At 38.9% G+C, this 27,643-nt stretch overlaps 1 protein-coding gene across 8 annotated transcripts in view; it reads left to right on the top strand.

Moving 5' to 3' along the window:
- Positions 1 to 27,643, top strand: part of brsk2b (BR serine/threonine kinase 2b) — a 151,019-nt gene that overhangs the window by 55,302 nt on the left and 68,074 nt on the right. For all 8 annotated transcript variants that reach the window (XM_027136886.2, XM_047806851.1, XM_047806912.1 and 5 more), the window contains exon 2: positions 23,869 to 23,963. In XM_027136886.2, coding sequence (XP_026992687.1) covers positions 23,869 to 23,963 — 95 coding nt within the window. The remainder of the gene's footprint in view (positions 1 to 23,868; positions 23,964 to 27,643) is intronic.

Here is a 27,643-nt window from a genome sequence, read left to right as displayed (position 1 = left end):
CTGTCTGGCCTGCTCACAGTAGGGGAGAGAACATTAGTAGGGTTGTGCTCAGCCCTCAGGACTGGACTATTTAAGCCAATCTAAGAGCTCTGCTGGAGGGTGAGACACAGCACAGCTCTCTCTCAGCCTCCTTGTGCATCTTACTCTTCCTCAAACACTCACCATTTACCCTCGTGGAGACATTAATTAAAGGGTGAACTCGTACAGGAAAATGTTCGGTAACAGCATATTGAGATGCAGCAAGACGTTTGCTTACAGTATAACAGCATTTATGCCGCAACAATTTGCCATTGCTGCATTTTTTATTTATTAAGGAGCAAATCATATATTTAATCAGGTCACATTTGTGAAAAATTGACGAGATACAAGTACTACAAGATCCTGTTATCACTTATGTTTACAGCAGTTCTAAACAGTTATTTACTCATTTCATTTTGAAGTTAAGCTAGAAAATGTGGAATTCAGTTCGATTCTGATTTGTGACGGTTCAGGTTTATATAAATACGATTTACTAAACTGATATTGCTTTGTGTGTGTGTGTGTGTGTGTGTGTGTGTGTGTGTGTGTGTGTGTGTGTGTGTGTGTGTGTGTGTGTGTGTGTGTTTGTGTATGTGTGTCTACAGTATGTGTGTTTCGAAATGCAGGTTAATGACCGCTAAAGGATTCCATTATTCGTCTAAGTTATGCTATTAGTTTCAGTACAAAACAAGTAAACCAAACTTGGACACCATAACAAATCTTGTCTGATTGGCTACATATTTCGTAAAGGTAAAACAGTATAAAATTAGTTATAATATTGCACAAACTGCCGATGTAGGTAAGTAGATGTTTAGATTAGTGTTAAATGCTAGGTAGCTTAATTAGCCTGATTAACACAGATTTGCTTATTGTGTTTGTGAGACTTGTGTCTGTGTATGTTTTCATGTATAACCTCTTAATTGCTTGCTGTGACAGTCTGTCTTTACTGGACCCACTTTAAACAGTTACGTCAATCACAACAAGCTTCTCAAAGCACTAATATAAATGAATGCAGTGGTCTGGACAGAGAAGCCTTTCACTTGCATTCAGCACAATTTCTAGATCTATTTGGAATTAATGGAGATTTGCTGGCTTGACAAGGCATGAAATTATTGAGCAAACGCTTATGTGCGTGTGCTTGTGTTTGTATGTCTGAGTGTTTTCATGCATAAGGGGCTATTATTAGTCCAACTGATGTTTATAATGTTTGTCCCCCACCAACAACAGCTAAACTTCTCTTTCATAGATCCATCGGTTTTTCTTACATAGTTCTAATGCAGACCATAAGGTAAAAACTTTAGTACAACAGTAGTGTGAAGGCTAATTTTTAGAAATGATATAGTTCAGGTACAGGCTAAATGAGCCATATTAATATACCAAGTATACAATAATATGCTGTATTAAATATCAGATATAAAACCTGAAACAGGTTTTAATCCAAACAATGTTCTGGCAGACAGCAAGTACTAAAGACCAGCAATTATCTGTTCACAAAGTTAGTTTTGTGGCTACTCCTATGTAGCCATGCGTGACATCAGGAGACAGTCTGAGGCAGACTGTGAATAAATTTCACGCTTGTATGATTTTTGGTCATTTGAGAAAAGACAACATAGATGTCAGCACCCAAACATGTCAGAAAACATATCAGCGCATTTTCTGATTCCATAATGATTTTTGTTCTGTTTTAATAAGTAACACATTGAGAATATAAAATACACTTAGAAGTAAGAGCTCCACAAGTATGTTTAGATCTTCTTCGTTGGTAGGGTTCTGCATAGAAACGAACCAAAGATGTCAAAGGGTGTTTAATGTTTTAACTGATGTTTACAGATAATAGTTTAATGAACCTTTGTACATATAGTAAAAATGTTTGCATGAATTCATTATTTTCTATTTGATAAGAAACCTAACATACAGTACACAGTGAACTTCCTAAAAGGCAAGTAGTATGGCTTGTTATTCTGATGTTTCCAAAATTAACCAAGAAATACAAGTAAAAAATAAAAACAAGGTTAATTATATATTAGCTAATTAACACTAATATCGCATAGAACGGCTTAAAAAGGGTCAACTAGTTTCCTAGCTAGCTCATATTATCCAATCTAACTAGCACTAGCTAACAAAATATCATTATGACTAATGTGTTATGGATATGATAATTATTTGATAATGTAGCATATTCACCAAATCCCTGAACGAATTAGCAATGATGATTTATAACACGCAAATTAATATAAACCTTGATAAATTTTTTGGTGAAAAAAATAGACTATCATCTATCATACTTTTCATTCTCACAGAGAAACATTGATCTCAGTGAAGAGAAATTTGAGCATTTGTGCAAGTGTTTACTGCATTCAGAAAAGAGGCGCTAGGACCAGCTGTTTGGACTTAATTAGCATGGAGATTGGGAGCTGCTTTGCCTTTCCCTAACTAATTCAAAGCTTCTGGATGTTGACATCAAAGGGACCACTGGCATGATGGGATGTCTATCGAGGATATCGAGCACTTCTAGTCTGCCAAACAAATGCTGGGGCTGCCGGCAGAACACCAGAGCTGGATGGAGCTCTGGGTGGCCCAGGGATCCATCATTGTAATAGATATATGTGCAGGGTTTAACAATTAAACATGCAATTAGGTTGTGTTTATGAGCTTCACTTGGCTTACAACTCATATAGTTACTAGGTCTTTATGTGTTAGTACAGTCAATTATCATTACTGTCTTATGGAATCTAGGACACTGGGTGGTCATTATGAAATGATTAGACATACTGTATATGCGTACATCGAATTTCTTTTTTTACTTGATTTTTTTTTCTTCATGAATATCTGTCCATATTCTGTACCAATTATTCTACACCGAGAACCTGGAAACTATCCCAGGGGACTCGAGACACAAGGCAGGGCATGATCACATGCACAATACACACTACAACACGTGTCTTTGGACTGTAGTAGGAAACCAGTGGAAACCCCCAAAACATATGGAGAACATGCAAACTCCACACACACGCAAGATGGAACGGTTAATCAAACTCTTACCCCTGGAGGTGTGAGACATATGTGATAACACCTAAGCCACCATGCCCCACCCCATCATGAATAATATATATTATTTTACTTAATATAGTGTTTTTTTTATTTAGAAATCTAAGCATTTTTTATTGATGTATATATGAAACCTTTGTAAAAGTTTGATTGAAAGCTTTTTTTTTCACCAATGGAGAATCTTTCAAGACAGTATTTTGCTGTATCGTTGAATCAATTAATATAATAGCTGATATATTTACATACCTCTCAAAGTATAACTGACAAGCTACCATTTCTGATATGCTGGTGCTTAGCTGAGTTCTGCTGTGAGCTCTGTGGGCAGGCTTGCGGCTGACACACTTAAAAACCTTTATTATAATTACATGAACGGTGTGATATGAATAGAAAGGAGTGAGCAAGGTGAAAACGGACAAGGATGCAGGTAAAACTGGAAATGTGCATCGAATGAGAATCAAGGACGTGTCCCAATTCCATAGCGTGACAACTCTATACTCTAGCTCTGATTGTGTGTGCGGTTTAAAGAACAGTTTGCATATGGACTAGGAGCCTATAAGACAACAGGAAGCGAACAGGCTCAGCAGTCCCTTCTGTTTGTCTTAAAGGACAGTTGGTGCGTGTGAGGGCACGGCCTCTGCCCCTACTGTTTCTCTCATTTCGGTGCCTCGCTCGCTCTGGCGTTTTAATCATGTGGTTGTAGAAGAAAAAAACTGGAGCATGTTCCCTCCTGTGGCTTAATTAGATTTTAAGTTGGAGAAGCGGACTGAACTGGTTGTGAGTGTTTGTGTTAGAAAATTCTTGTGATTAAAGGGGAAGTCTGTAGCTTCTCTGTACGCTTGGGGAAAGTCCCCACTATGGCTAAGGTGAACACAAAGCTTGTGTAGAGACACACCACTTAACATGGATGATGTTCTGATATATAGCCATAAAACAGTCCAGTAGCTTGTATTTCTTTCCTTTTTCAACTTGTCCATTATTAGTGAGGGTAAACTAAAAAAAAGTAAAATTTTTGGAAAAATTGGCTACACAGAGTATAGATTATGTGCACCAGCAGCCATTTCCAGCTTTATTTGCCTCATTGATTCTTTATTGTTTCATGTGGTACCGAAGCAGTGCTTTTATTGGTTGGCTTTAAGGGCAAAACTAACCTGGTTCTGGTGTACAATACACACTTCTGCCCTCTTATATTTCCTTTCCATTTATAAAACAGATATTTTAATCCAATAAAAATGTAAACAATTGATTTTTGTTCATAACAAAGACTCATTCGAGTCTTTTAAACGTTATTTCTAAATTCTAATGCAACGCCTTCACTGCCTGGTTATAAAACTGCAGCGGATGAGAACATGAACATGAAAAGTGCATCTGTTTATTCATTTACACATCATCTACGTCTCTCGGTTCCTTTATTTTCTCCCTCTCACCCTATGTCCTCCCTCTCCCCTCAGGGGACTTGTCCTGCTTTCTCGCCCTTCCTTCTCTATTCATCATCTCTTCTCAGATAGGCGGAATGCACCATTTTTAATTAGCTGATTAATAACGAATGAGAAAGCTGCATGGCTTCTCCAGCCTGGTGTTGGGAGATAGATCAGAGCCAGACACCAGCTCACAGATGAGTGTCATTTAAGCTTTTATGTTGGACCAGTTGAAAACTCCTTCTCACTACGAAGGAGATTTGAGTCATTTTAAGTTTCTTTTTTAATAGATGCAAATGGATAAGCTTCTTATTTGAGGCCATGTGAAATTTGTAGAGTTGCCAAAGTACTACAAGTTACTGTAGTACAAGTTTTAAATCTTAAAATGATATGATACAGATTTATGGAATTGAACAGGATGTTCTAGGTCCGTATGGTGATGATGAAAGTGATCATTTATGAACAAATCAGTTTAATCGCTCAGAACATATCACATTATATATGATTTGACCTGAATGCTATCGAATTCTCCATTCTGATTGGTCAGCGAATGTGGCTCTGTCTGCAGTTCTGCCCGCAAGACAGATCACAGATTTATATATAAGATGCTCGTTCTAATACCTTTCTATTTTTAATAGTTTCTATAGCAACAGCTAATTCAAAGGGCTGGACACTGCACATAATCTAAAACTAATTGTAAGATGGATCAGAAAGCATGTTGATATGTAACAAAGAAAGTCGTGGCCTAATGGTTAGAGAGTTTGACTCCAAACCCTAAGGCTGTGGGTTCGAGTCTCGGGCCGGCAATACCACGACTAATACCCCCCCCCAATTCCGCACTACTCCACACACACAAGGCGGAGGCGGGAATCGAACCCCCAACCCTGGAGGTGTGAGGCGAACGTGCTAAACACTAAGCCACCGTGCCCCCGTCGGAACTAATTTCACAGATGCTTAAACGTATGACGTCTTTCGATTATTAATTTAAGAAGCTGTAACCAGTGGAAAATTGCTGCAGTGTCAAAGGAATAAAACACAATTATATTCTGTTAGAAGAATATAATCAATTTTGTTATTTTTCTATTTATGTTAAACCAAATATTGTCTTTAATTAATGCAGCATTAAAATGTACCCACTGTCTGTAAGATTTTTTTTGTTTGTGTGTGATTGTTGTATTGTTTTCTAATGTGTTTCTCTTTTTCTTTCCTCCATCTCTGGCATTGCTGTACGTGACTGATCTTCTGTTCTTCTCAACCAAAGGTGAGCAATAATTGTACCTCATCTGCTGTTTTTACATAAATCTACATCTGAGTAAAAAGGATAAAAATTTCATACATATTGCAGTACTGTTGTGTTAAAGACTAGCTGGGAGTACTGTGTCTAAAAATGTTATCCTGAGTTTATTAAAGGAACCAGTGTGCTTCAAGAGCACAGTTAACTTTCTGATTTGTTATGGATCACATTGAGTATTTAAAAAAATGGCATTACTCTGCTAATAGGGAACATGGTGGTTTAGTGGTTAGCAAGTTTGCCTCGGCTCTTTACTTTGTCTGTAGTGTGTCCGAGTGTGAGTGATTATGCCCTCAGGTTGGCATCCTGTCCAATATTTCCAGTAGTTTGTTCCCTAAGTATAGTCTCCATACGTCCCATGACCCTGTGTAGGATAAACAGTACATGAAATAAATGGATGGACAGCTGGATGGATTGTGTTAACTATAAACAAAATATAAATTCTGCAACTCAAACATGTTCCCATTTATACATTTTGAAATCCCTAGTGTTTAGTTTAGCTTTGACATACTATTTACATTGTGTATTAATTCGGTGAAGTTGAATAATGGAAGAAGTTATATATTTGTGCTGTAAGTCCACTAACTGAGTATTTGTTATATTGTGCATCCATTTAACGGTATAGTAAAATACTGCTCAGTATGTGGGGCTTCTTCTGCTTGTCTATCAACCTAAGGAATAGCAAAACTTTAAAAATAAACATGAAATGCAAATTTATGTTAAATTTTGTATAATTTTTTGAGACTGAATCCTAAATGCTGTTCTATTTAATATGTGCTGCACTTCATGCATTCTGTATTACCATGATGTACTGTAGTAGTGAGCATATGCTAGAGTCAATAAGAAGCTATTTAGGATTCAGTCTATACTCTAAAGGGTTTTCCCTTAAAGGTTCGTGATTTTACTTGAAGATGCTGGATTTTGCATGGTTTAAGGTGCACGAAAGTACTCGAAATGTTGACTAGTGCTGTGCTTAAATGCTCCTTTAGCTCTAGAACCTGGGCCAGAAAACAGCAGTGTTAATCTCCACACACAGGCCTTTAATATAGTCTGACAACTTCGCTTTCCTTCAAGCCATACACCTTCGACTGTGTACAACTCTGCTTTCAGCATGCTCTCATCTCTGCTTCCATCTCTCTCTCTCTCTCTCTCTCTCTCTCTCTCTCTCTCTCTCTCTCTCTCTCTCTCTCTCTCTCTCTCTCTCGCTCTGTTTCCCTACACGTCCTCTGTTATAACTGACTCTTTATTTTGTTTCTCTCCCCCTGGGGAGAGGACAATGTCACAGAGACACAGAGGAACCCCCAGAACACAGAGGTATTAACTTGCTAACCCTCTGCCCTCTGTAGTGTTCACACACACACACGATCACGCACGCACACACACGCACATACATACACACACACACACACACACACACACACACACACACACACACACACACACACACACACACACACACACACACACACACACACACACACACACACACACCTGAGCAGATACACTTCTAAAGAATGGTTTGGGGAAAGGTTATGGAAGGGGGAATACCCTGGGGAATAAGAACTGTGTGCAACTGTATGTGTATGAGGGGAGAGAGAGGGGGAGAGAGAGAGAGAGAGAGAGAGAGAGAGAGAGAGAGAGAGAGAGAGAGAGAGAGAGAGAGAGAGAGAGAGAGAAAGAAAGTGAATGACAGAGTGAGAGGAGGGTAAGAGAGTAAGAGAAAAGAAACAGCTCTTTAAGATGCCTGTGTGTGTTTGCTGCCTCTGAGGAATAAGCACTGGACTGAAGTGCACCCTGGCTAGCAATTGCCCTCCAGTGCATCTCCTCATTTCCTTATCAGAGGATGTGAACCGTTGCCGCTCTGCTGCGCGTGACACTGCATGAATACTCATGATTGAAGGAGTGGCAGCATCTCACACTCTCATACTCCCTCTCTCGCTCTGTTTCTCCCTCCCTTACTCCATCTTTTCCGCACACTGAGTGCTTGAGTGGTGGGGAATGGAACTGATTGATAAACGGGTGTGGAGAAAGTGAAGAGTGGAGTTCTTGTACCTGGCTTGACATTGTGCTGACTGCTATCTTCTGTTTCACAGCTGCAGGACTGTAGGTCTGTTTTTAAGTGCTGCAGAATCCGGTTTAGACTGCATTTGTATTTTAAAGAAAAATATTTAGTAGTTTACTCTGATGAAGTCTGGTTTTAACAAATTGCCACAAACAGAACAAACAGCAGCCGAGTGTCGCTATATGCTTGTATCAGTTAAATAATTTAGTACAATGATGGAAAACACATTAGAAAAAAGCATTGAAGCATTCCATATTTCAGAACTGCTAATGTATTTATACACATAATATTTCCTGGTCTCTTAGATTTAACTTGTATTAGAGTACAGAATAATTCTACTGTAAATTTCCACTATAGTGCATTATGGGCTACAGTGTATTCAAATTTAGATTTCAGACTTCAGGTGAACTTATCAGAAATTACATGTCCTTGTTATGCAAGTTTTTGATCATAGAGCTCTACAATTTATTATGACTGTTATATATTAACCCCAAATCTTTATATATATATATATATATATATATATATATATATATATATATATATATATATATATATATATAGCACACTGTATATATTCATTCATTTCATTCATTTTCTACCACTTATCCGAACTACTCGGGTCACGGGGAGCCTGTGCCTATCTCAGGCGTCATCGGGCATCAAGGCAGGATACACCCTGGACGGAGTGCCAATCCATCGCAGGGCACACACACTCTCATTCACTCATTCAATCACACACTACAGACAATTTTCCAGAGATGCCAATCAACCTACCATGCATGTCTTTGGACCGGGGGAGGAAACCGGAGTACCCTGAGGAAACCCCTGTGGCACGGGGAGAACATGCAAACTCCACACACACAAGGCAGAGGCGGGAATCGAACCCTCAACCCTGGAGGTGTGAGGCGAACGTGCTAAACACTAAGCCACCCTGCCCCCATATACATATGTGTGTGTGCTGGGGTAAATGTATATATATATATATACATTTACCCCTCTTGTGTTAGACTGTATTCCATTTGACATCACAGGACAAATTTCCTTCTTTACCATACCACCATAGGCTGTATTGGTATTGTAATAAAATATAGTGCATAGTATTCACAATAAAGCAACATTTCAAATTCCAAGAAATGCTTTAGGATGCATAAATTTTTTTTTTTAAATGCCATAATGTGTATATCTTTAAGCAGTATAAAGAGAAGGGAATTTAAATCCACACTGAGTCTACATAAATATATACACTAGAACAGAGAATTATGGAATTCTCACCAATGGAAATGACAACTTTCTTTGAACTCTTTGAATGTTTTCTTTCAAGTCAGTTTGTGGTATTTCTGCTATGTTAGATCTGCCCAAACAACCGAAAGTGTTGCTCTTGCAAAATTAAGGCAACAACAGTTCAATTCAATTCAATTCAATTCAAGTTTATTTGTATAGCGTTTTTACAATAGACATTGTCTCAAAGCAGCTTTACAGAACATAAACATAGAGCAGAAGGTAAACATAATTAATGATAAAGGAAATAACGAATAATAAAAGTAAAAGAATTGACAGAATAAAAAATTCGAGATTATTATTAGATATATATAGTTCACAGTCTGTATGTATTTATCCCCCTATGAGCAAGTCTGAGATGACTCAGGCAGCAGTGGCAAGGAAAAACTCCCTTAAATTGGTAAAGGAAGAAACCTTGAGAGGAACCGGACTCAAGGGGGACCCATCCTCATATGGGTGACACTGGGGGTGTGATTGTAATATACAGTACAGTCAAACAAATGTTGTATTGGTGTAAGGATCATGGACTTCAGATCTCCTTAGTATCACAGAGTCTAACTGGAGATGTCCCAGGATTCTTAGAGTCGGCCTTGGCTCAGTGGACGTCCAAAGGCTTCGTCCCACAGAGGACGTTGGGAGCTGGTACAATGTCTGGATGCCTCGGGATGGGTACAAAGAAAGAAGCAGTGGAGAAGGATTAACATATCTGCTGTTCATAAAAATGTGCAGGTCTGATGTACTAGTGCATGATATTATAGGATGTATTATGTGTACGCCTGACTGAAGAGATGAGTTTTTATTCTACATTTAAACTGGGAAAGTGTGTCTGAGCCCCGAACACTATCAGGAAGACAATTCAAAAGTTTGGGAGCTAAATAAGAAAATGCTCTACCACCTTTAGTAGACTTAGATATTCTGGGAACTACCAGAAGTCCTGAGTTTTGTGATCTCAGAGAGCATGAAGGATTGTAACGTGTTAGAAGACTAGTTAGATACATGGGAGCTAAACCATTAAGAGCCTTGTATGTAAGTAGCACCAGTTTGTAATCAATTCTAAACTTAACAGGTAGCCAGTGTAGAGATGATAAAATTGGGGTTATATGGTCATACTTTCTTGTCCTAGTGAGAACTCTGGCAGCTGCATTTTGGACTAACTGTAACCTATTTATTAAAGGTGCAGGACAACCACCTAGTAATGCATTACAATAGTCCAGTCTAGAGGTCATGAATGCATGAACTAGCTTCTCAGCATCAGATACAGACAGGATGTTTCTCAGCTTGGCAATGTTTCTAAGGTGGAAGAAGGCTGTTTTTGTAGTATGGGCGATATGGTTTTTAAAAGACAAGTTGCTGTCTAGTATAACACCCAGGTTTTTCACTGTCGAGCTACTTGTAATAGTACATCCCTCTAAATGGAAGCTAAGTTGTGAGAGTTTCTGTGCACTGGTTTTTGGACCTATGAGTAGTATTTCTGTCTTATCAGAGTTTAACAACAGAAAATTGCAGCTCATCCAGTCTTTTATCTCTCTAAGGCATTGAGTTAATTTGGACACTGTGGCTATTTCATCTGGTTTTGATGAGATATATAACTGTGTATCGTCAGCATAACAATGGAAACTAATCCCAAGTCTTCTAATAATGTTCCCTAATGGAAGCATGTATATCGAGAAAAGCAGAGGTCCTAGAACTGATCCTTGAGGGACCCCATAATTAACTGGTAATAAACTGGAGGATTCACCATTTAATTCTACAAAATGGTATCGGTCTGACAAGTAGGATCTAAACCAACTTAAAGCCTGTCCGTGAATACCTGTGTAATATTGTAAGCGATCTAGAAGAATGTTGTGATCTATAGTGTCGAATGCAGCACTAAGGTCAAGTAGAACTAATAAGGACATACAGTCTTGGTCCGAAGCTAAGAACAAGTCATTTGTAACTTTAACAAGTGCAGTTTCTGTACTATGGTGGGGCCTGAAACCTGACTGGAACTCTTCAAAGATATTGTTCTCCTGTAAGAAGGAGCTCAGTTGAACAGACACAACCTTTTCAAGTATTTTAGACATAAACGGAAGGTGTGAGATAGGCCTGTAATTTGATAGTTCATTTGGGTCTAAGTAAGTTTTTTGATGAGTGGCCTAATAACTGCCAACTTAAAAGACTTCGGGACGTAACCTAAAGATAACGAGGAGTTAATAATATTAAGAAGAGGCTCACTAGCTTTATGTAACACTTCTTTCAGTAGTTTAGTTGGGATGGGGACATGAAGCGACAAACCAACCAAACTCACAGACCGAAACTGTTGTAAAAACTGGCTGTCCACTCACTATAGAGTTCCAGACTGCTTCTTGAAGCATAATGACCATGAACTTTGCCATAAGAGCTTCATAGGATTTCATGGACGAACAGCTGCACACAAGCATAAGATCACAGTGTGTAGTGTCAAACATTAGCTGAAGTGGTGTAAAGCACACAAAACTGACTCTGGAGAATTAAGATGTGTTTTCTCTCATGAATTATGCTTCACTGACAATCTGATTGAGGATTAGTAGATGCCAGGAGACACAACATATCAGGACTCCTGGCGTCAGTAGTAAAATTGGTGGAGGAGGGATAATGGTTTGGGTTCCATAGATTTAGTAAAGGGTATTGTTAATGTGCCATAGAAAAACAGTAAGCTTTCAATATTTTCCAGTAGTTTGGAGAAGGCCCTTTCTTGTTTTAGCATAACTTTTGCATCTTTGCACAAAGCGAGGTCTATAAAGACTTCAGTGGCCTGAACAGAACCCTGACCTCAACCCCATTTTGTGATGAATGGTAATATCAATTGCCAGCCAGGCCTTTTTCATCCAACACCAGTGCCTGACCTCATGACAACTCTTAACAAATTCCCACAAGGACACTTGCAAATCTTGCTGAAAGCCTTCCCAAAAGCATGTAGACTGTTATGCATGCAACAGAATGTTATGCATGCGTTAACTCTCATGGGTTTGAAAGGGGAGCTTGTCCAACAAGCTCATATAGGTATGATGTCCAAATACTTTTGGCCGTATAGTGTATGTGCTCATGCTTTGGCTTCTCATTGAACCTATTTGCATGCACCATGCACTGGCTGAATCGTATGTGAAATAATAAATCATGGTTATTTAAGCTCTGCCTGTCACTGGTCTCAAGAGTGATTCTGATCCCCTCATACTAAATCTCATTTGAGAAGTAAGAAAGTCAGTTAATCAATAGCCCATTGGCTGGAGGCACAGCGGCAGGATAAGTTGATTGGTCGAGCCTTGGGGCAGGGGAGTGACAGTGAGGTGTCTTCTCGGTAAATCTGGCGATGCTAACAGGGAATGGGTCGATAGATCTTCAGACGTTATAAGTGACTGTCTCTAATGTAATTCCATATGTCCTCAATCAGATTACTTTATTGCCTGACACGAATGGCTGGCATTGGATTCATTTAATGATGTGCACATATAACGTGTATGTTATTAAGGAACACATTAGCAGTTGAGAAGATGTATGATGATACTGATCTGTTTTCATTGGTTGTGTACATGAACATATGTGTGTTTGCTTTCTGAATATCAATGAACTGTCATGTTGTAGAGATGAATTTTTACACATACAGCATCCCCGGTGTGTAGGCAAACCTTATCGGGTCTAACAGTTCCTTTTTTTTCCCGAGGAGACACTTTTTTCCAGAGCTAAAAATAATGCTTACTTTATTTTCTGTGTCAGCACATTGGTCAGCAGGCAAGATAGCACTCTTGAGAAATCCTCACACTAATTCATACCGTAACCAGCAAACCTTATCTTTGCTTACCTCTTTTCATATAAAGTCTTACTCCTCCTAGTCAACTATACAAGAATTTCTACGGAACTGTCCTTGTTCCTATTGGATTCACAGCATGAGAGAGTGAGCAAGAAAAAATAAAAAGACCACATATGAGTGAAGGTGGTGTTGAACAGCAGATCTGTATAATAAAAATCAGTACAATGAGCTGGTGATACGCAGTAGGCAGCAGGATAATGAGCTAGCCACAGCTGACACATTGATTTAGCCCGAGAGGCGATGGCAATGGCATTAGTGGCTGCATGAAAAAGATGTCAGTGGACCCTACGACTGTGGCCAGCATAATGAGTGTCACCTCCTTACACTCCACCCACTGCACCTCTACTTTTCATAGATTCATTGGATGCTTGGAGCCTGCTTAGGGCTCTCTTGATAGCTGCTATTTTAGACTAAGAGGAAGGGTTAGATTGCTACCATGGGATTTGAGTCACTTAAAATTGGCAATAAATCAGGAATCTTCTCTCCATACATTTCACCGAAAAAAATTGGGATTTTCATTTATGACGATAAGCTGTGGCTTTGTGTAGACATTTTGTGGTGTGATGATGGAATGAAAAACAGTGCAATGTAGAAAGACATTTTTTTCCATGCCACAATGCTGTATCTCCCCCTTTTGCTAAATACCCAAAAGCTAAGAAAACCATGTTTTTAGACATGGATATTCTTCTTCACCTTTGCATTTTTATTTGCACCATTTAGCAGAAACTCTAATTCAGGTTGATTTATGGAATCTTTTTAGTCTATATCAAAAAAATATTCTAAAGCTAGTTCGCTAGGTCAGAAACAACAATAACAACAAAAAGGATTATTTTTAGTGCTTGGTGAAGAGGCAAGTTTTTAGCTTTGAAGTCGATAATGTGTACATAAGATGAGTCGAAAGATAAACACAGAGTCCATTAACAGCAGACGCAAAATGACCTGACTTACAAATAAAACTAAAATTCAGCATACAATATGGGTTATAAAGGGCACAGATTTTAGGAATGACTTGTTAGGTCCTTCAGAAGCAATGCAGTCTATTTCCATTTTCATTTAGTGTAGCTTGTTTGGACTTATTAATCACAAGAGTGGTTTGTTCTAATGAATCTGTTGTGTTTTAATAAAATAAAAGCCATCACCTACACATATACCTTTTGTGTAAAATAGTCCTTTTTGCAGGTATTATGCCTGTATTTAGTATATACTTCTGAGTTCTTGTAGGTACAGTAGACAAAGAATAGTCTTGATCCATGTTTGCCTTGTACTTTGAAGGATGGTTGGTTAAGTCAAGCTGTTAGTCAAGCTGTGCAGAGCAGGGTCTGAGAAGTGCCCTAAGGTAGATAGGATTTTCTTGTAAGCATTCATGTTTAAATTTGATATTGGGAACTACATGAAACCAGTGGAGGGTATGCAGCATTGGGGTGATGTTGGGTGATCTGGGTGGGATTGAAAACAAATCTTGGACTTGCTATCAAAATGGACAGAACCTTCTGATGTTGTTGAGAAACAACCTGCGTGACTGAATCAGTTTAGCATTGTGAGGCAAGAAGGCTAGCTGGTTGTCCAGTACTATCTCAAGGTTGTATGCATTGTGGGATGTGTAATCTCAGAGTTACAAGGTATATTTGAGTTTATTTTTTCCCAGACTGCCCAGAGAGGCTGGTTAAGCATGAAAGCATTTTTTTTTAGCCCAGGCATGATCCAGGGACACGTTCTCTTGTTCTAGAGAAAACTTTCGTGCTTGGTATGGTTCAAGGAGGCTCAACATGAGTGAAAGCTGTGTAGTGAATAGCCGTTCAACAGAATATGGGCTTAGCCTGATAGGATACCCTGTATCCCAGAATTGATCCTGGATGTCGACATGACTATTCAGGCCAAGTGTAATTTTTGAAGTGCACCATTATTGCGAAATCTAATTATAAAAATATTCCTAATTCTCATTATTGTCACAATTACTTCGGTTATTAGGATTATTTTTATGACTCCCTGGGCTTGCTCTGTCAACACAGCCAAGCGCTGACATCATGGTAACTTTCGCACCGTAATATGAGGCACAAATAACAGCTTAGCCCTTGAGGACCTATTTGGCTCCCCTTGACGTTCGTTAGGGGCAATAAACACAAATTTAATGCTGCTGGCGCGTATCCTCATCTTTTTGAATCAGAGCTGGTAGCATCTGGAAAACTGTCTGGTGCTTGGCTCTTTTGCTTATGGGAAGCTGTACCTAGAGCCTACAGAACTGCTAAGCCTGCTGCATTTGAACCATGGACACTGTGATCTGAGAAACTCTCACAATGTGTTAGGAATTGCAGTGGGAATCACCAGTTCATTGATTCTTCAAGCCTTTAGGGAGTGAGAAATGAGCTTGGCTGAGTATTAAATGATTGCTGTGGGAGATGAGGGTTTACCCAAAAGAATTAGTGATATCCACCAGAAATGGTTTCATTACAATTAGACGTTAGGATGCACTTAGACTAAATATATTCTTTGTACCATAGAGGTTATCATGAAGAAGATAATGAAGGTGGAGATGATGGTGGAGATGATGATGATAATGATGATGATGAGGGTGATCATCTTTCCCTGTCTTGCCCTCGGTACAGTTTGTTTTTTCACCGCCTTAAGAGTGGAACAGTTCTACAGTCATGATGAGTTTCTCTCTCTCAGAGCTCCACGGGAGTCTGTATTCGATAGGCGGGGGAATGGGGGTAAGCGGGAAGCCACTGCCACCCCTTAGGCAAGTCCCATTATGTCTATTCATTTGCAATAACCAGATGGCATTTCAGATTGTATCTCCAATAGCCTGCTGCATTAACACAGTGCTTTAGGTGGGAAGAGAGCAAAAGCACCTCGAACGGGTGGGGGAGTGGTGTACGGGGGATAATTTTTGTGATGACACGCTGCCTGTATCTTTTTCCAAAGTTACTGCAGAGTTTTGCAAGCTCCAACGCTAAGCCTCTTTTCATTTATTTAGTGTGTATGTGATTCATTTTTGGATTAGTTGATCATCAATCACAGCACTGACAGCCCCAGATGGCACATTGTTGAGCTTCCAAATGGTTTTTCTCATAACACCAGTCACCTGCAAACTGCACTTGCTCTCTCTACGCTATTATACAAGCAAATCTCTAAGACATACTAAAGAATTAGCGTTGTAATAACTTCCTAATATGTGTTATTCAAGATTAGAATAAATATCTAATTTGCGTTATTGTGATGACACATTATACTTTCTCTCTGTAAATCTGTCTTGCTTTGCCCTAACTTGGCAAAAATGAAAAATGTAAATTTAGCCAAGTTATTCTGAAGACATGGCATTTATAAAAAGAAATGCCTGCTTTCAGTTACTATGAAACTTTAGACCCTATTATGATGAGTTCACCTTCAGTCTTATTGGTTAGCACGTTTGCCTCCCCATGCTTCAGAGATTCTCTCCGGATACTCCAGTTTTCTCCACAAGGCATGTGTCATAGTCTAATTGGCATCTCTAAATTGTCTGTGTGTGTGTGATTCTGCCAGGACTTGAGCCCTGTCCAGGGTGTCCCCTGCCTCGTTCCCCAAGTCCTCTCGAATAGGCCTTCAGGTTCCCCGCAACCCAGTGTCAGATAAGCGATATAGAAAATGGATGGATGGATGGATGGATGGATGGATGGATTAATGAATGGATGGACGGACGGACGGACGGACGGACGGACGGACGGACAGACAGACAGACAGACAGACAGACAGACAGACAGACAGATAGATAGACGTCCAGCTCAATGTAGGTCAGAGTGATTGCAATGATTAAGATATGAGCAGGCAGCGTGTTCCCTATACACCATTTAAAATGCAAAGCAAACACATGATGCAGGTCTGCACAGATGCTTGGCATGTTAGTGTGCTAAAAAATTGCCTCTTAATGTCCTACTGAACACACATGGCTAGCTCCCTGATATCATGGTGTGTGTGGGTTGATGGAGATCTCCAGATACTCCTTCCTCTAGGCAAGAGCTATAAAAAGGCCTAATTGAAAGATTTTCGCTGCCAAAATGCAGACAGGAAGAGAGAAAAAACACAAAGGACATGATATGTTGGGTTTCGATGCTGCTGGCTGTATCAGAGGTGTGTGTGTGTTTTATTCCTGGGTGTGGGATCTCATCATTTGAGTAGATGATGCTGCTTGCCTGTGAAAGAACAAAGAGCTCATCAGCTTTTCCTTTCTGCAGTTGTCTTTTGGACCAGTGTGGGCGGTTCAGGGCTTCTAACGTCATAGATGAATGAACTAAACATGGCTGGATGGATGAATTTTTGGAGGGATGCTATTGATAAGTTACCATTCATTCATTCATTCATTCATTCATTCATTCATTCATTCATTCATTCATTCATTCATTCATTCATTCATCATTTTTGTACTCAACATAACCAAATGAAGTAACAACAATATAATTGTTTGTATCATTAATACATATATATTGTTTATAAAATTTTGTTGGATGATTGATTATGATTATATGGACTGGGGTTTGGAACAAAAAACAACAATACAGCTTTTGTAAAATGCTAAATCACACATCTTGGGCTAATTTAAGAGACATTTGTGAGATGTCCACCAGAAAGTTGTCATTCAGCATCATCGTCTGATGACCCCATACCTCTTCTGCTATATAGTCAAACCTGAGCATTGAGTACATTTGAACATTTAAATTAGTATGTTTAGGTATTTAGGTTTTATTCTTGCAAAAGTAGTGACCTGAATTCAGGATCAAACTGAAGACCCTGGAGCTGTGTGATTGCTTTAAGCCCTCAAATTTTGCACGTCATATAAATGTATGTCTTTTTATATTCGACTTGTCATTCGACAGAAGAGTCTCTATGGTGCTTATATTTCCATTGACCAACCAGGAAGTGTATTTCTGTTTATTCTCTATGCAAATATGTGTCTTTTTATACAAGTGAAAAAAATAATATTGTCTTGTTCATAAATGGGAAACCATCTGAAAACCTGAAGCAAAATTTATGAACTACAAAACATGCATCTAGTAGATTTATCTCTTTATACCAGAGGCCAAAAAAATGGAAATGTATCTCTTTTGCAAATGTTTATATATTCAAAGTAAATGGTGATATCAAACATAAATTTGTAGGAGTTGAAACTGAAGGTCAACAGTTTCCTGACTAGATCAGATATGTAGCAATAAAATGATTCATTTGTTTATACTGATTGAAAATGTCCAATAAGTTCATTTCCATTGATGTTTTTTTTTAAAAAGTTTTAAATCTGTATACTCTATATTTACATGATGTACATAATATGGCATCATTTTGCATCGTTATTATTCCTTTTTTTCCCCAACACTTTGGAATGAAACCTAAGCCTCAGCAAAATGACTCATACGGATCATGACCCACAATCTCGGGGTGTGTGTATGTCCTCCCAGCAGGCCAGAGCCCAGGAGTCTGGGCCTTGCACAGGCATGTAGTATATTATCACCTCTGTACAACTGTCAGGTAAACTGACTTGTAAGATGCGAGACATACATTTTCTTCTGATGGCATTTCAGTGCTGGATCTCGCTCACCCTAAACGCAAGCTGTTTTTATAGAACCAAGCTCCAGGCTGTATACTTGGAATCAATCATCTAAGAGTTTAAAAATCTCTTTTGATGTTAATACTATTGTTATTAGATCATTCATAGGGAACCAAATAGAAACCTAAAGATGTATACAGATTAATGCTTGAAATCAGGACGTATCAGATGCACGTATGGCGCTGCAAAAGTTGTGAAATAAATGATGAAAAAAACACTCACTCACTACCTTGGGTCACAGGGAGCCTGTGCCTATCTCAGGTGTCATTGGGCATCAAGGCAGGATGCACCCTGGACGGAGTGCCCCGAAGGCACGGGGAGAACATGCAAATGGGAATCGAACCCCGATCCTGGAGGTGGGAGGCGAACGTGCTAACCACTAAGCCACCGTTCCCCCTATGAAAAAAACACTGACAGTAAATTATAACAAAGAAAGAAAGAAAGAAAAAAGCCACACACGGATCACAATGCAATATAAATGCAGCCTGTAAGGAAAACTGTTTTCACACATTTCATTTGGACTCGAGCAGCCTGCGTTTACTTGACTGTCTGATTAATTATTTGTTATTATGACACTGAGTGCATTATTCAAATATAGATCAGCGAGGGATCGCAGAGCCTTTTGACAGTGTGACTATGATTTTCAGCAAAAGCTTCTCTGTAGAAGTTGTAAGATTTCACATCAACAAATGGAACTAAGGAATATGATAATTGAATGTGTGAGACAGACAAAAGGACAGAGAACATGTGGACAATGTCTGGAGCAGGTTGATGGGGGAATCCCTGGACATCACTAATGCACTGATGCTTTGTTTAAAGGTCACAGGCAATGCCTATTTATAACCCGTGAACTCTTCAATATTGATTAGTTAAATGCTGTCAGTGTCATTCCACAGGGAGTTGATAACTCTGTTAGGATTTATGTTAATTTCCTTCCTTCCTTCCTTCCTTCCTTCCTTCCTTCCTTCCTTCCTTCCTTCCTTCCTTCGTTTTAGTGTTCCTCCTTCCTTCATTTCTGCCCTGCCACCTTCCTTTCTGCCGCTTTCATGTTCCTTCCTTCCTTCCTTCCTTCCTTCCTTCCTTCCTTCCTTCCTTCCTTCCTTCCTTCCTTCCTTCCTTCCTTCCTTCCTTCCTTCATTTCTTTTCTTCTCTTTTACCTTCCTTTTTAGTGTCCTTCTTTCTTTTCTTTCTGCTCTTCCACCTTCCTTTCTGACCCCCCTCATGTTCCTTCCTTCCTTCCTTCCTTCCTTCCTTCCTTCCTTCCTTCCTTGCTGTTTGTGTAATGATCACATTTGGATGACGTGTGGCTGAAACAGATTAAAAAGCGCAGTTGCGTGTTTCTTGTTGTTATGGTAACGTTGGCACCAAACCTTGATTCATGCTTCAACTTGGGATTGGATTAATTTTATATCACATGCATATAAAAGATGTTTGTTTACAAAGTTTTCAGTTTAGGATATATGTTTATAAACAGTTCATTAGGAATTTTCAAGAGGAAAGAATACAGATAAATGTCTAAATTACTTCATGTGCTCGTTTTTTCCCTGCATTCTCGGTTTTTACACAGAGATTTGACAGCTCTGTTCACACATGCCTCCGCCATGAGATTTCAGCTCTCAGAGTTAGCTGCGAAGTGTTAGCGGACAAATCTCTCATGGAAGAGTGTTGTTTCCCACTGCAAAAATGGCAAGTACACTGCATGTTGACCTGCTGGGAGAAATGTTTGACTCAGTGATGTTGATCTGTTTATCTGTGCAGCATAGTGACTAAAGAAGGCCAAAGCGTACAGACCTTCTCATTATTTCTAGCAGAATCTCCAACAGGAGCTTCCATGTACTTTTCCTCAGGGAATAAAGACATGTTCAGTGTAGTTACTGTGTTACCCCTTAGTAGGAAATGTATATGCATTTGTCATAGCCTGCAGATTTACACTTTTAGACAGTTAGAATTGCACCAATCTGGATTTAAAAAAAAAATGACAAAAGAACAAAAGTGACTCTATATTTCAGTTCATATTAGTGGTTAGCAGTCTAAAATCCTATAACTGTAAGTAGTGTGCATGTGCAACTGCTGTTACATGAGAGACTAATAGCTAACTAGTAAAGTGTGCTCTGGATGGCATAAAATTTTAGCGTCCATCCACAAGGGAGGGTCAGGGCTTAGACAAACTTCCAGTCAAACATTTCATCAGTGTCTTATGCTGCTTCACAAGGCATCATAACACAGTCAGAGGAAACTGCTATACAACGTCTTCCGTATTCGTGAGCTTACAGATTCTCATGATTGGCTAGTGATGTTGTGATTGACAGGGGAGATAAGACATGCCGTTCCTCCCACCCCACTTTGGTTTTGGACTCCTGGCTAAGAATGGCTAAATGTTGAACTAAGCTTTAAAAATTGACTTAAATTAGTATTTCATTCGTTTTATTTTCACATAAAAAGAATATACTATTCAGACCAAAAATGAATTACAACCTGAGATAAAGGATCTAAGTGAGGTGTTGGACCACCACAAGCTACCAGAACTTTCTCAGTATGTCTTGGCTTAGATTCTCCACATCTCTGGAACTGTACTGAACGATGCACAATGTCGTGCCAAAGAAAAATCTCCTCAGTTGGTGTTTTGATGATAGTGATAAAAGAAACTCATATCAAGATAGAATCCATCATAGGATAAAGTTAATCTGTTTTGAATAATTTTTAATGTCTGTCCTTATAAAAGGACAAGTGGCTCCAAACCATGCCAGCAAAGTAATTTCAACCATATGTTATTCATATGCAGTAATTGTGTGTGTGTGTGTGTATTATATGCTTGAATGAGAGACTGTAATTTGGCGTGGATATTTTAACATATGTGGATATGTTTCTCAGTTCTCGGGCTATGTGGAGGCTTTGCCTGCTCTTTGTGTGCATGCCCTTGCACTCCCACTCTCTCTGACTAACATGTGTTGAGCCATTAATTTGCCTGTTCTGTATGCATTTATTCATATTGAAATGTTTGACTGAAATCCAGATTAGCATCTAAACAGAGGTTGTGTGTTTTCTACACAGCTTTCAGTGTGTTTCCATATTGTGCCAGAATGGACACTTCATGCTTATGTTTATTTGGACATGCCTACTGTTTGAATAATGAATATTTGGAGGCTTTCAGGGCATCGCTGCAGAAGAGAAGCACATGATTTCATTTTTGTTTTTCTTCTTTTATTTTTTTACACAGTTGATTCTTGTTTGAGCATATATATATATATATATATATATATATATATCTATGTATATATATGTGTGTGTGTGTGTGTGTGTGTGTGTATATATATATATCTATATATATATGTGTGTGAGTGTGTGTATATATATAAATATATATATATATATATATATATGTGTATATACATACGTATATATATATATATACATACATATATACATACGTATATATATATATATATATATATATATATATATATATATATATATATATATATATATATACATACATGTATATCCCTTCAATTTTTAGTATAGAAATTAAACAAAAAACAAATGAAAAGAAAGACTAATATGATGATGTATGAACGAGAAGGTGGCAAACATCTAATAAGTGTTTAGAATACGTTACTATTGTATATTGTGTATATTGTGTATTGCACCCTAGTACATTTGGTTTATTTAACAATATGGTTTATTCATCAGCTTAAATAGCACTAGATCCAAAAAACATATGTACTGCACCATGAGCTTGAATTATAGCAGTGTAAAAAAAACATTTGTGTGTGCAGTGTAAGCTGTTTTTATTATGCTTTTAATTCACTGATTTGTCAATCTGATAAATTATTGTCTGTGCTGTGGTGAAGTTTGGTTAGTTTGCACTCTGTAAAAAACAAAAATGCTGCAGTTGTACAAAATTTGTTTAAATTAAATTATGTATACAGACATCGGGTTGTGTAATAAGTTTAGTGCATGTTTTTGGCCCATGTTTCAAACTCTTACAACTGTTTGAGTCGCTTGTCAGTCAGTTGTTACATCTCAGGTCTGAATATCAATGTGTGCAACTTTGAATACGGCTCTTAATCACAAACACATTTACATTTACGGCATTTTTGCAGACGCCCGTATCCACAGCGACTAACATTTATCTCATGTATACAGCTGAGCAACTGAGGGTTAGCTTGGTGCCATGAGTGGCAGCTTGGTGGCCAAGGGATTCGAAATCACGACCTTCCAATCAGTAGTCCAACACATAGCACATATATACACGTGTATCAAATATATGGGCTGTATTTTATGAGAACAATTTACGCACTAATCTGCATCAGTAAACAGAAGAGGGAGGAGCTTGTAGCAGAATAAACAAAGCTTTTAGTGACAACAGTAGGGCTCACTAAAGCTAAAATAGTTAATGAACTGCTGAGATTTAGAAAGTGTTGATTAAATGCATAGAGTGTTGTATTGTGTTTGGTTTAGTAACAATATAAACCCAAGGATGAAATGAAATACCACATATCTATAAGAAATTAGGCCATTTTATTTCGTTTTATTTTATTAGTTAAACTAGCAGCTAAAAGTAAACTGTTGACATGACTTTTTAATGCCATTTCTTCAAAGAATAAATGTTATTCTTGACTGATTCATGTAGACTGATATCATTTTGTATTGTGAAATTCAGAATTCCTGAATTAAATGCCACAATTTATAGAGCATTATGACCTTTAATTCTTAATATATTACTCTGTGTTTTTCTTTGTGCCTTGAGATACGTCTCATAAAGGCAATGCACAAAGTTGAAATATTCACTTGGTCCCTGGATGCAGGATTCTACATCTTTTCACACATTCAGCAGGGAATGAAGGAGACTTTGGCATTACACTGCCCTTCAGGCTCTAATGACACATGGACATAAAAGAGAGGCAGAGAGGCGTCAGGTGTGCGCAGACCCTCAGCTCGCTGGGTGACTCTGCAGGGAAATCAACAGTTTGATATGCAGAGGCTGGCTAGAAAAAATGCATGGCGGTAATAAAAAGATGCAAAGCCTTGGCATTTGGAGACGGCGTGTGATATATAGATGCTGCACTGTTGGGCTTTGAGTGAAGAACCAGCTTCGTTTTTATGGTTGCTCTGACGGAAAGCTGTTCAGGGATTTCCATCACTGATCTGGCCTTGTTTGTGTTTATGTATGTTCTCTGACATTTACCGTCCTTTTTTGAAACGTGTGCTGGTGTGTTCATTTTACGCATGAAGGAGACAATTTTCATGTCCAATGAAAGTACTGAGCGAGGCTCTTTATTGTCACCGAGCATTCTTTTGAGGAAACGCTTTTATAACTTTTTTTTTCCTTTTATCTCCTGTCTTTTGTCTTAGGTTTGGTGAAGTTGGGGATTCACTGTGTCACATGTCAGAAAGTCGCCATAAAGATCGTGAACCGGGAAAAACTTAGCGAAACAGTATTGATGAAGGTAAGTTCAATTTCTTATGACTTTTCAGAGTCACATCGTGGCCTTATGAGTCATAATTATAATCAGGTTCTAGTTTGAAAACTTTTCTTAACAAGTGCCTAGACAATATTAACAGCCTACAGTACGCTTAAAACAAATCTAATTCAGGCTCATATTTGTTGTCCACTGTACATTTATATTTAACTCATTCACTATGCATCCTCATGAATTCACTCACAGAGCCTGCAAGGATATTGTTGCTAAAAACACATCCAAGCTGATATGCTAATCGGTTTCCTGGAGGATTCTACTGAATTGGCCATGGCTATCGTTTTTGTCTCCCCCTCCTTTGTTAAGAATTTACTAGAATTTGCATTTTTCCCCACTAAATCATCCGTAATACACACACTACACAAGCAATTTATCAGATTGCACTACCAAATTATTACTCATTATCATTTTAATGAATAGACAATTTAGTGGTCTAAAATGGGTCTAATATTTGGTTGTGTGTGGTTTTTGCACTATATAATTTAAAGGATCTATTTTTTTTACACTGTTGTCTGAGAAGCATGCAATGTTAAATATGTACTTCAGTCATTGGTCGGAATACGAGGACAGGAAAAGGTAAGCAAAGCTGTTTCAAGTGCCTGTAGACATCACAAAATATACTAGATTAAAGGAATTTGTGTATCACATCCAACACTTGTTATCTACTGTTGTTTGTTAGTGTAAACACCCAAGAACACATCCGGAAAGTGGCACTTCAGCTTTGTTTTCTGTTTGGACTTTTTTATTTGGTCTGCACCCAAATGTGATGTCTTCTCCGTGTTCTCACCTGTTGATGAACCTCATAAAGGGGGACAACATGGCAGGGTTATATTTTAATAGATTAAACACTGCTTATGTGAAAATAACCTTAGTAACACTAACAGGGGTTTTCACCTCAGATTCATCGCATCAGCTCTTATTAATAATAATGATGATGGTGTCAGTGATTATTGCTAGTAATAGTGGTAGTAGCAGTATGGAGGGATCACAAATATGGGTGGAACTACATGACATCACATACCAAGGTATGTGTGTTTTTTTTTAACCTTTATTATCAATACACTGGAGGGCCGCGGTGGCTAAAGCGGGTAAGGCTCTCAGTTGTCCATCGGAGGATCAGGGTTCAAACCCCAGTACTGCCAAGCTGCCACTGTTGGGCTCTTAAGCAAGACCCTTAACCCTCTCTTCTCCAGGAGTGCAGTATCATGTCTGACCTTGTGCTCTGATCCCAACCTCCAAAGTTGCTGTAACGTATATATGACAAAATAAAGGCTTCTGATTTATTCTATAATGTCCAGCTAACTTACTGATTGTGCGTTTACAATATTTGCTTCCTTTATGCAACACTCAACTGAACTCAGTGCTTCCTCTATCTTGACATTTCTGAATAGGTCACACTGTGATGTGTCAATCTCCTATTAGTCACACATCTTCACATGATAAAAATTTGCAGGCTAAAAAAGTTCAACAAACCTGACATGTGGAACTCCTTCACATTGAGCTTGTGTTTCTGGCCTCCGTTATTTGCATGTGTACAGTATGAATGAAAATCAGTGGAATGAAAAGTGTGACCACCCCTTCAGTGGTAGTAGTAATAGTAGTAGTATTGTTATTGTTATTGATATTATTGGATAGGTTTCCCACTCCAGCCAGCCTCCTGAGTTGTTTGGGCTGCATAGATACCAAATGTAATCTTTGTGGTGCTGGACAGCTGTCTAGGGTTTCTTTGTTCCAAATAAAGTGATTAGAATGGATGCTCTCACTCCACAGTATAATTTTTTACTGCAGCACCATCTTCCAAAACAGCTTGCGGTCAGATGGCCAATCTAAAATCCCGCAAGTCTGAGGATTTGACGTTGATTGTTGGAAGTTCAGTTGAGGTTAGCTGCAAACCTGTGTTGTCATCTTCACTTTAGAATGAGGCATTCCAGTGCGGCGTGAATAGAACGTGACAGCTTTCACTCTGACTAGCGATGTGAACAGTGACTGCTGATGAGCGTTGCACCATGCTGCAGCACTCAGTGCCTCTTGTCCTTTTGCCGAAAGTCAGTGCCTATAAAAAGAACCTTTCTTACTTCTGCAAACACACTCAGTGTGCCACACACCCCCATAAACACATCCGCTATTCATATCCTCAACCATGTGTTTGAACTAATTGATCACTTTTAGAAAACCAAGCCTGGGGTCTGATGGGAAATGAACGGTCCATAATCTGATTAAGGCTAATTGCCTTTGATAGCGTGCAGTCGGCATACCTAGGAACAACCAGATGTGACTGATTTGAATTTAATTGATGTAAAAGTTTATGCAATTTCATGCAGCCCCCGAGCCTTGCTCTGTTACACGCTTTGTTCCAAGTGACATGCCAATGCACGTGTTATATGAGCAATAACATTTTCTCCTCATATGAGTCGCTGTCAGTGAGACATCTATTACCCCTGAAAGCCCAAAACGGTACACTGCAATTTTTGGGCTACTGTCAGAAAACAAACCCATAATAATAGGTCGTCTTATTAGACTGGAAAAATCAACATGACAAAACCATTGCTAGACACGAGCAAGGATTTGATTCCACCTTTATCTTGGTTGTGTGATGATTTCTGTTGATAAATATTTGCAAAGGTCATGTTTTCCTGTGACATCCCCACACATCCTTCTTATTGTCTATTACAAGGTCCTTGCGCATGCAGCACTGTGATTTCTCCCCCTCCCTGCCTCACTGATATAGACAACCAGCAATGCTCTCCAAAAAGGTCTGCTGAATCAGCGAAACAAGTGCTTTGCCCCCAATTACTGGGCTTTTGCCGTTTCTGCTGATGCCCTTTTTTATGCTTATAAAAGTGAGTTTTCAAATGGAAAGAACACCTCAAAGTTTTGACCCACTTACCATTATGTGCCATTTCTAACTGTCCTGCTATTGGCTTCATTATATGGTTAATGGCTCATTAACTCCTGGAGGACCGTAGGCCGAACAAGATGTAGATGGAGTTGATCGGCTGAAGGCTGTAATTGTAAGAGTGGAGTCCCTGAGCTCGCTTCCCCAGCTGCTCTCACTATTCTTGGTAGGAGGTAAAACTACACCTGCTATCTAAGGAGAGCATGCTTATTTAATTCATTACTGTGCAATGTTGTATGATTACATGTGGGAGCTCTAATCTGCACCACCGGGATTTTAGTAGAGACCATATTTGTGTAGATGTGCCCAGTGGAGAGCTCTGCATTTTCACATCATACTATTGAGAAATTAGGGTTACTAAAAAGGTTTTTTTTTTTAGATACTTTAGAGGCAGCATGGTGGCATAGTGGTCAGGATGATTTGCTTGCATTCCTGGTTTGATTCCCATTTCCATCCTGTATGTTCATTGGCATCTCTACATTGTCTGTAGTGTGTGAATGTGTGTATGTGTGTGTGTATGTGTGTGTGTGTGTGTGTGTGTGTGTGTGTGTGTGTGTGTGTGTGTGTGTGTGTGTGTGTGTGTGTGTGTGTGATTGTTCGTCGCAATGGGTTGGCCCACTGTCAAAGGTGTCCCCTTTCTTGTGCTCTGAATCCCATGGGAAATCTCCAGTTTCCCCTGACCCTGGGTCAGATAGGTCGTACTAAAACAGGATAGATGGGTAGTACTGTTCATTCAGATAGGGAAATACTTTTA

This window comes from Tachysurus fulvidraco, chromosome 1 (assembly GCF_022655615.1).
Source record: "Tachysurus fulvidraco isolate hzauxx_2018 chromosome 1, HZAU_PFXX_2.0, whole genome shotgun sequence".
Lineage (NCBI taxonomy): Eukaryota > Metazoa > Chordata > Actinopteri > Siluriformes > Bagridae > Tachysurus > Tachysurus fulvidraco.
Note: the sequence above shows the minus strand (reverse complement) of the source record. Positions and strands in the feature narration are given on the sequence as shown.